Source organism: Arctopsyche grandis, chromosome 6 (genome assembly GCF_051622035.1).
Source record: "Arctopsyche grandis isolate Sample6627 chromosome 6, ASM5162203v2, whole genome shotgun sequence".
Classification (NCBI taxonomy): domain Eukaryota; kingdom Metazoa; phylum Arthropoda; class Insecta; order Trichoptera; family Hydropsychidae; genus Arctopsyche; species Arctopsyche grandis.
Genome location: NC_135360.1, coordinates 25,971,702 through 25,982,644, shown reverse-complemented (window position 1 = coordinate 25,982,644; position 10,943 = coordinate 25,971,702). Strand labels below are relative to the sequence as shown.

The following is a 10,943-nucleotide window of genomic DNA, read 5'->3' as shown; positions in this document are numbered from 1 at the left end:
AAAAGTCATATCCCGTCTCTGAAACATTTTAAAAGTCGTCATTTGTCGAACAGTGTAATTGTACGGGCGAAGAAGGCGTGAACGGTTATATCTAGTAGGGGAGGGGCATGGTCGCATTTGGCGGTGTTAAGAGTTCGCGGTGTTTACGACTAAGCGGCGGTGGGAGCGGAGCTGCGCCCCACGCGCCCCTCGACTCCTGCTCGCCCGCCCGCACGCCTCGCCCCTCGCCCCGCAGGAGGACGCGTCCACCGCCGGTAAGTCGATCCCGCGGCACGTCACCGCGAGTCGCGGCTCGCGGCTCGCGGCTCGCGGCTAGCGGCTAGCGAGTGCGGCTTCGCCGTCACCGTCACCTCCACCTCCACCTCCATGTCTACGTCTGACGCTGACCCCTGTCGATGCCCTCGCTCTCGCCCTCGCCCTCGCCCTCGCCCGCCTTTGCCGCCCACCCCTTCGGCCAAAGAAGGCCTCGCCCCTCCCGCCCCTCCCGCCCCTCCGTCTGACGGTTACGGAGCGATCGCGTGGAGGGGGCGCGGCCGCCAGGCTTTCGTGCGCCCCACTTTTCGCGTTTCGCGTTTCGCTTTTCGCTTCTCGTTCTCGTTCCAAGTCGCGCTCGAGTGACGGTTGTGCAGCCCCTCTTTGCCGCCCCTCCCCCTCGAACATGTGCCAGGTTTGTGTCATACTTTCGAAAGGCTCGCCAACTGTCGTGTCACAAGTGTTCCTATTTCTTATCTTTATTTGTTTCAAAAAAATTATTCAAACAAATGAATGTCATTTTAATATCATTCTCTTTTTTTTATCTTTTTCAATTTCTTTCAATATTTTCTGATTCGTATCGCCGATTGTCGTTATGATTCGTCGTAAGCCATTAAATTTTCGATAAAATACGATAAATAATAAGACTGCGATAAGAGAGACGCTTCCCCATTGATCGAACGTTTCGAAATGATTTCATAGTCATAAATTCTAATCTATCATTTCCTTGGAAATCTATTTTTACACGTATAATAAAACATATTCATTTACCGAAAGTCGAATCTACGAAAAAATTTGTTGTCGATTTCCGTTTCGAATCTTTTAAATCGATCGAGTTTTCATTTGATACGAATTTCTAGAGAGGTTCTACAATATCGATAATAGTCTTGTACAATAATCGAAGACCCAAAGACACACACACACACGGGTATAATGTTAAAATCAGTACATATGTACATATGTTTAATTCCATCGTTGTGTATGATTGGTTTTGACCGATAAATAATTTCGCCCTTCATAGACTTCGTAATGACCGAGCCATTAATCATTTGTAATTCACACTCTACTATTCAATACTGATGTCTTATCTTTTCACATAATAACAATATTGTGTCGTTTGTCGGCTAGAATATGTCGAACGTTTTTCAAATTCGTACAATGGAAAATTGAGAGTCCCAGTTTTTTTTTTAACAATGACACCATTTAATTGTTCGTTTCCCGTGCGTTTGTAATTGGAGTGGTGTATTTATTATCGGAATTAATTCACTTTTTTTTTATTATTATTTTTGAATGAATTTAATATTTATATTTGCAATCCTATCAACATATGTATGACTATTGATTTATATATTGTTATTCAAATGCGTATTTAATACGATCTTTCTTGATTGAAAAAAAAAATACTTTATAAATCATTTCATTATGTTTCGTTGCTAAAATTTTCTAATTAGATATTGTCAAGTTATTGTGATTTATAATATATTTTCTCTTTAATTATGTGTTGAGTTCTCATTATTTCGCTCTGTTGTTGTTTTAGCTGGTGAGAATCTATTGAAAGGCAGCTAACTAGCACTATTATCACTCGAGTGGGAGCACAACACACACACGCACACACGTCAACCATCGACTGTGAGAAATGTGAAAATGTTCATTAATATTTAAAACACTAAACCTATCAGTGCAGACATGGAGGGCACCAAAAAGTTGCATCCAAACTCCCTCTATGGGTAAGTGATAAATTTCTTCAAAGCAAGTTTAATACGAGGTATGTAAATAAAATAACGGCACTGGTAGCTTAGTGTTGGATCTGGGAACACTCGAGGATTTCCATTTTGGAAGGGAGATATGCCGACGTCTAATGCGTCTGCGATATGAGTTTAAACTCCATATACAAGCAGCAATTATGCGCCATCAAGTTTTACTTCCAACTTGGTCATCACAATGCGACGGAAACTTTTGCAAGACTTCAAACAGAATTTTGACAAGGGCCCAGATTTTCAGGTGTCCGAGACACAGACTAGATTGGAAATGAACCTCATAGAATTACCAAATCCAAGATCAAAAGCATGCTGATTTGCTTTTATGATAATCGTCCAAAAAGAATTTGTGCCTCATGGCTAAACGGTAAACAAGCATTTCTACTGAGAAGTTCTTGAAAAAGGGTTATTGGTGTGATACCAAACATCTAGAATGCGCCTTGCCACACAGCGATTAAATTACCAAATTTATAACAAGGAAACTCATCCCTGTGGCTCCTTTATTCACCAGACTTGAGTCCTTGTGACTTTTTCCTTTTCCCAAGATTTAAAATTCACCTCAAAGGACACCATTTCGGGACATTGGAGAATATTGAATAAACATTGACCGACCAGCTAAAAGCGGTTCATGTATCTAAGTTAGCACTGCTATGAAAAGTGGAAAAACCGTCTTCAGCGTTGTGTGGCTTCCCAAGGTTACTGTGCCTTGAAGAAGACAAAGTGGAATCGTAATTTCAAATTAGCCAGCAGTATAGCTCGATGGTTACATTAATGTAAACCACCGAGAAGTTCCCGGGTTCAAGTCCTAAATTGACCTCGATTGTAGAGAATTTATTTCGAGTATTTCTGCAGTGCTTGGATATTTGTAACTCCAAGTTGATCGTTTCTTATCAAAATTTGCACAATTTATCTGATTTCATTGTTCAAACAGTTCCTTATCAAATTGGCAAAACCATCCTACCTACTATGTGTCACCATTATTTGAATATGATTTCAAATTTACAAATCTCTAAATTTATAGGTCTCAAAGGTAAAAACCTGTAATGGTATCGTAGTTAAATACAGTGAGCGACAAAAAAAGCTGATTTTGAGATTTCTATGAAATTTGATATTACTTTTATGTGATTAAATTTTGTATTGATTTAAAAAAAATCAATACAAAATTTATAATAAATCAGTTTCATTTCTTTATTTACACACCTCGTACGATGAATAATATACATACATGTTCTTCCGACCATGTAAATTTCACATTAAACTAATTACACATAGTTTAGTCGAATTTCTGTGTAGGTATTGATAAGCTCGAGTTTTGACATTCTTGAAATTTATCACTCACATACTACTACTAATCTGTTGTGGTTCCGCGACACAGCGGTTAAACGATACTAATGGAAGGTTTCGTTCGTAGTGGTCGCGTGGAGCAACCGCTTTCAGCATACGAGCGCAGCAACGGACACGCTGGCGGTCGTCGCAGTCCAGAACCGAATGCTACCCCCGTCGGAGTCCCCACGTCAGCTGCCGCGGCCGACGATGAACTAGCACGTCTTCGTGCCGCTCCCGCTCAACACCATCCCATAATGCAGGTGTGTGATTTAAATCGTATACTTGATGTTTGTTTTGAATTTTTTTGCACTGCATTATTTTATACTATTGTTATTTCAGACGACCGACTATCAAGTGTCTGGATTAGCGGAGCCTGAATATGGTGGATTGTATTTACCGCCAGGTGCACAATACAACCATATGGGTCACATTGCCGTAGCACCATCGCAGAAATATCCACACGTAAGATCTCATATATGTATTTGTTTCAGACTTTAATATGTTATAACTTTAGTTTACTGATACGTGTCGAATAATTCCATATGAAGGATAATTTAATAATATTTTAATATAACCAGCCGCACATACTAGTGATCATGGGTTCGATTCCCACTGGTTGCTGCTGGCCAGACCTCGGATATGTGACTTAGGGTCGATCGTTTCCCATCAGAGTTTGTCAATTTATCTGATTTTCATCGAAACGGCTCTTACAAATTGGCATCCTGGTCCTATCTCGCAAAAATTCAATTCAAATTATTCAGCATCTCGTTTTTTCGCTGATTTCTATAAATGCTGCATATCTGTCCATATATGTCTCTGTGGATATTGATTGTATTTGCCTTGTATTTATAAATAATGTTTACAATGCTTCTGTACAATTTTTGACCATATATGTCGTGTTTAATGTAAAATTATATATATAATATCGCTATTCCTCCTGTCTGTCTGTCTGTATGGGATAACGCTCGCTGTACTTTAATAGTCGTTTAGATTCGACATATATATGTATGTACGTTACTTCTAAAACGTAAACGAAAAAAAAAATACATATATATACTAATCGATGCCAATTTTTCCGCTTGGCTGAGAATTTACCGCCATCTAATGAAAATTTATTTTATTAATTGATTCATTTTTCTATTGGTATTTTATATTGTTTATATATAGGTAGGTAGTTTTTACCATTTTTTTTAAACAACAAACAATTAAATATAAATTAAATATATTAAAAAGGTATTTGAAAAAAATTCGACCACATGGTATCGAACCGGTGGCCGTCACTGCATCGAAAGTCGAAAAATCGAAATCTTTATTCTTGTTCATTTACCATGCATACATATGAAGAGCGGGTAGTATATATCAGTGGCGTGCGGTAAAATTTTCTCTTTTTGTCATACAGCCTTACTTAATGTGCCTCTTGTATCCTACCCGTTTACATTTTTTTCGATCTTTGTTTTCCGATATTTGCTTTTCGATCTTTCGACTTTAGATGCTATGAACCAGACCCGTATCGAACACATGACCGATGACACATTTCTTTTAATTTTTTTTTTTAATATCTCAATGTGCCAACACCCATGTGATGATATTTCATCGGTACAACACTAGTGTATAATAATTTTGTATTTATAATTGATATTTCTTGATCTGTATAGTACACTTGTCACATTAGAGCGATCTGTAAAGACGAGTTTCGCATGATTAATTAAATTTTGCAATATGCGATTGTAAGGCATTCAATTTTGTTTTCGACTTTTTTTTATTGTAACTGAAAACAGAATTCAATTCAAATGTAAATATCTCTCATTTGGGTTGTAGATTTGTGCATTCTTTAACTCACATTCGTATCGGAATGTATTAGTCGGCTCGGTGTCGTATTGTAAATAACATAATGGCTATATGTGGTTTAATTTAAATTGCATTGTTTAACGATAGATGATGGGGGACGCGGGAGGATATCAACCTCATTATCAGACGTATTCCCATTACGGTACTAATCCTTACGGAGCGGCTCCGCAATATTTATCCGAAGCCTCGCCGCAGATAGCGCAGTATATGGGACAGGTAAATTATCATTTATTTCGTTTCAATTAATCGATTCGTTTTTGTTTAAATCATTTTGTTCTGTTTAGGAGTATGTTGAGAGGGGTAGATCTCCACCGTCGCCGAGTTCGCGGAGCACGTCGCCTCCTCCGGGATTAATGGCCGCTCCTCGGTTGTTGCCCCCGTCACCAAATCCTGCCGTTGGACACCATCAATTACAGTGTATTCCTCAACCTAGGTAAGTAAACTTGTTTTTTTTTTTAGTGTGATTAGAATCTGTGCACATTTAATTGATTTGTTTGTGTCTGTAGATATGATGAAGACCCTATGGTGCGATTGGTGCCGGGCGAACACTATTGCGGTGCGCCGTCTCCTAGACCTTCTCTGGGCGATCAGTATGTCAGCGGTGCTCCTGGATCTGTACCCGGTGGTGTACCTAACAATCAGTCGTCGGAAGATGCAGCCATTCAACAACAGCAGTTACATCTATATGGATATGTCGGTGGACAATCGTTGCCTCAAGGATATCCACTGCCAATGCCTCTCGGATTTAAGGTTTGTTTAAATATTTTGATATATAGTGAGAATTCAGTTGGTAGAATATTTAGTTTATGCGCGAGCTTTGATGCACATATTTCTATAGCTGCTGCATTCATACTGGTTGTCTTCTGTCAGAATTTGGCTATTTGACATGGATGTTGAGATGATTCTTTGTAAAATATATGTATACAGCTAGCAGTATAGCGCAGTGGTGGCGCAATGCTAACCGCCGAGAGGTACCTGGGTTCAAGCCCTGGGTTGACCTTGATTAAAGAGAATTTATTTGGAAATATTTCTGTACTGCAGGGGGACGCGACAATTGGTGCAAGTCCAAAAGGTTCAACGACAAAATGTACCTGCGACAAAATGTTCACGCGACAAAATGTCCATGGAAATAATGTTCAAGCGACAAAATGTTTAAAAATCCTAAATTTTCCTATTTTAATGGAAAAAGTAACTTTTTATTGGGTTTGGTGCAAACGATCGAAAAGCGCCAGACAGATTGAACCACAGATTGACTGGATGGCTGCCTTAAACGCAATTCTCGACTTTACGAATGAAAAATTGCACATCAGATGACGAGTAACCTTTCGATGTGCACAGATGCAATTATTAAAATGGTAATTATTAAAATTGAGTTGGATCTTTCTGGCGAGTTTTTAATAATTTAATAAGGAAAAATTCGGAACTAAAGTATCAGAAGCACAGAACGTATACAGGGTAGGTATGTCGGGACTTCGGGTAGATTTCACTTAGTGTAAGTGCGAGCAGTGCGCACGCATAAGTTACACGTGTCGTTAATCTGTGGTTCAGTCTGTCTGGCGCTTTTCGATCGTTTGCACCGCATCGCTTTTTATTGTATTATATGTTATATATCTATCGATGTATATGGTACTTTTTATCGTATAGATCGCGGATGTTATTAAATTAGTATAAATTACAGGTGTTCTCAACCGCACCAACATATTCTTATTTAAATTGAACAATTACATTTTAAGCGATTGAACAATTACATTTTAAGATGTCATTGAATTAGTTTAAATGTTAGGGGTTCTTAGCCGTATCCAATATTTACTTATTTAAATTGAAAAAAAAAAAACTTTTTAAGCGTATGAACTGCATATTACATTGAATTAGTTTATATGTCAGGGCTTCTCAACCGTCTCCAAAATTTTCTTTATTTCAAATGAATAATTAACTTTTTATCGTATACATCGCGGGCTTTATTAAATTAGTATCCAATATTTACTTATTTAAATTGAAAAAAAAAAACTTTTTAAGCGTATTGCAGATGTCAATGAATTAGTTTAAATGTCAGGGGTTCTAAGCCGTATCCAATGTTTACTTATTTAAATTGAAAAAAATACTTTTTAAGCGTATGTCATTGAATTAGTTTAACACCCTCACAGAGATGCGAACATTTTGTCGTGGGTACATTTGTCAGTGCACTAATTATCGGGTACATTTTGTCGTTGAACCTTTTGGACTTGCACCAATTGTCGTGTCAATCGTTTCCTATCAGTTTGCCAATTTATCTGATTTTATTGTTGAAACGGTTCCTCATCAAATTGACAAAAACATTACCACTATTTGTATATGATTTCCAATTTATATATGTACAACTTTAATACTTAATAATTATAGGTGTCGTTCAGGGGCAACCCTTAATGGCATCATGAGAAATAAAAATTTAAAATTAAATAAGTACATATCAAAAAAAAAAAATGTCATTGTTTTATTTTGATTATTATTATCTTTCAATTTTAGGATTCTCAAAATGGTTTAAGTCTGGGTAGTGCTGGAGGCCAATCTATGTATGGGGATGAACTTGAATTGCAAAAACAGATGGCTGATATGGCTATGGGTATGTTTAATATTGATAGTTTAATTAGTTTAATATTGATTTTTACAAGGTTTTTTTGCTATTTAATTTCATTGTATCGATTAATATTTACATTTGTTGTGTAGGTATGCTAGGTGTACCGGGTGGTGTAGGAGGTGGTGAAGCTCCTCGTTTACAGTGGCGGGATCCTAATTTGCCAGAGGTTATAGGTTTCCTCGATAGTCCAAGTCCTGTTGTTAAAGCCAATGCTGCGGCTTATTTACAACATTTGTGTTATATGGACGATCCTAACAAACAGAAAACTAGAAGCTTAGGTATTGTTTTATTTTTATGTAAATTGAATAAAATATTTGAAGAACTTTGAAATTATATTGCTTGTTTTTGTAGGTGGTATCCCTCCACTAGTAAGGCTACTTTCACATGAAAGTCCAGAGGTGTGTCGGAACGCTTGCGGAGCTTTACGTAATCTTTCATATGGTCGTCAGAATGATGAAAATAAACGTGCAATTAGACAAGCTGGTGGAATTCCAGCACTTACGTCTCTACTATGTCGTACTCACGATATGGAGGTATGGATAAGCACATTCTCAACAAAATACTGCTACGTTTAAATGTTTATTGATTTTAATTTTTTTGTATGTAGGTTAAAGAATTAGTTACTGGAGTTATATGGAATATGTCTTCGTGTGAAGATTTAAAGCAATGTATTATAGAGGAGGGAGCCCATGTTATCGTATCACAAGTTATTATTCCTCATTCTGGTTGGCATGCTACTAGTCCCGGTGAAACATATTGGTCTAACGGTAATTTAATTGAAGTTTTATCAAAACCAGACGTATGTATGTATGTAGTTGCGATGCACAATGTTATTATCAATGTTTTGTTTTCAGTGTTTCGTAATGCGTCTGGTGTTCTTCGAAACGTAAGTTCAGCGGGGTCAGTAGCAAGACGACGTTTACGTGCATTACCGGCTTTAGCCGCAGCTCTTTTGCACGCTGTCAGGGCGGCTCTCTCACACGCATCCACCGGTAGCAAAATAGTTGAAAATTGCGTGTGCACGCTGCGTAACTTATCTTTTCGTTGTCAAGAAGTAGAAGATCCCAATTACGATCGTCGTCCAGAGCCTTCTTCGGAAGTCGCCAATACATCTAATGCTCGTGCATCCGCCAACTCTTCAAAAGGTCAAATTTTGATTGATAACGTTCATTAACTGTCACAGAGTTAATTTATACTAATTATTATATTTAAATGTTATAGGTGATAATTTGGGATGCTTTGGTGGCAGTAAAAAGAAAAAAGAAGGTCAATCTGGTGCATCATCAGCGTCTACAAGTCCTCATGGTCGCGCTGCTAGCGATGCCTCTGAAGGTGTATCTGATGAAACGCCAGCTATACACAATTTACCTAAAGGCACTGAAATGCTTTGGAGTCCGGAGGTCCAAATTTTTTTCATTTTGACCGTAAACGTAAACGCTAATTTAAAATATCAATATTTTGAATTTGATTTTGTTATTATAGGTAGTACCGTTATACATGGCGTTATTACAAAGTTGCTCTAACCCGGAAACGTTAGAAGCCGCAGCAGGAGCTTTACAAAATTTAGCGGCTTGTTATTGGCAACCCAGTATTGATATTCGAGCTGCAGTTAGAAAAGAAAAAGGTACTTGACCATTTGTGTTCCACGTTTGTGTGGTGTAGAAATTATTTTGTAAATACTAAACTTATTTTCTTTGAAGGTTTACCGATTCTTGTGGAATTGCTTCGTATGGAAGTAGATAGAGTAGTTTGTGCTGTTGCTACGGCTCTTCGAAATTTAGCAATCGATCAACGCAATAAAGAATTGATTGGAAAATATGCCATGAGAGACTTGGTGCAAAAGCTTCCCGGGGGAAACCCTCAACACGATCAGGTAACATATGTTTTATTTTAAACAGATTCTGATACTTGTAATATAGACGGAAAAATTTATGTGGATTGTGTTGTTAGGGTACTTCTGATGATACTATTGCTGCTGTGCTAGCAACCCTCAATGAAGTGATTAAACGTAATGCAGAATTTTCACGAGCTTTGCTCGAAGCCAACGGTGTTGATCGCTTAGTCGCTATAACTCATAACCGTACAAAATATACACCAAGAGTTTTAAAGTTTGCCGGTATGTTGTTTTTTATTTTCTTTATTTTTCATTGTGGATGTGTTTTGTTAATCAGTGTTAATGTTAATGTGTGTTGTAATTTTCAGGTCAAGTACTTTTCACTATGTGGCAACATCAGGAGTTGCGTGATGTATACCGTAAACATGGATGGAAAGAACCCGATTTTGTCAGTCGCGGCGGTGGACCTACGGGTGGTGGTGGAACCTCATCGAGCGGTGGTCGAGGAGCGCCTGGTTCGCCTGGCGGAGGAGCTTCAGGTGCTAATAGTACTCTCAGTCGGCCCATGGCATCACAAGGTGGTACGCGCTATGAAGATCGTACCATAAAAAGGCCTACAACACAACACCGTCACCAGGTATCCTCACTTCTACTATTTTGATACGTTCGAGGATAGAAATAGTGTAATATTTGATTACATTGTTTAATTGATTTTTTTAGGGGGGTGATGAAATTCCGATGGTTGATATGACATACGGTGATAATGTTGGAAATCCAAATGGCCGAGCGGTTCCTCCAGGTATACCGCAACCACAACAGCCTCCTCCCGGTCGTTAAGTAATAATGTAAGGTATATTAGAGGTATTTTGCTTCCAACAGCATTAAGAAGATGAAATTAGTCTCATTTGTTTAAGATTGTTCATCATCAGATAATGCAGTGATTTGAAAATTAAATTATTTTCTTATATATTCGTATTTAAAAATATTTTATACACATTTCATTGCCATTAAATGTATTTTTGAGTTTATACATACTATATATATTATTATTATATAAATATATATATATGTATATTAAATGATTTTTCTCATGTAATCAATCGAGAATCATCATAATTGGCAAATCGGTGAAGCTTTCCACTGTGCATCATAATTTATGTGATTATGTGTATTAGGAAATAAATGGTATAATGTGGTCAATTTTATCTATATTTATAAATAAAAATTGTATCATTGCTATTTCTAAAAAATTGTTCATTATTGTGTGGAAAGTCACTATTTATTAATCTCAGATCAAACGGTTTTAGTAATT

At 37.5% G+C, this 10,943-nt stretch overlaps 1 protein-coding gene across 1 annotated transcript; it reads left to right on the top strand.

Annotated features, from left to right (window-relative positions):
- Positions 1-272: 272 nt before the first annotated feature.
- p120ctn (adherens junction protein p120) lies at positions 273-10,657 on the top strand. The gene is made up of 18 exons (XM_077432793.1): positions 273-667; positions 1,790-1,979; positions 3,421-3,595; positions 3,675-3,797; positions 5,271-5,399; positions 5,468-5,616; positions 5,690-5,933; positions 7,686-7,782; positions 7,887-8,075; positions 8,149-8,330; positions 8,405-8,564; positions 8,652-8,942; positions 9,019-9,197; positions 9,280-9,421; positions 9,498-9,670; positions 9,748-9,913; positions 10,000-10,268; positions 10,352-10,657. The coding sequence occupies exons 2-18, from the start codon at positions 1,939-1,941 to the stop codon at positions 10,466-10,468; spliced, it is 2,826 nt and encodes a 941-aa protein (XP_077288919.1). The 5' UTR covers positions 273-667; positions 1,790-1,938; the 3' UTR covers positions 10,469-10,657.
- The last annotated feature ends 286 nt before the right edge of the window (positions 10,658-10,943 follow it).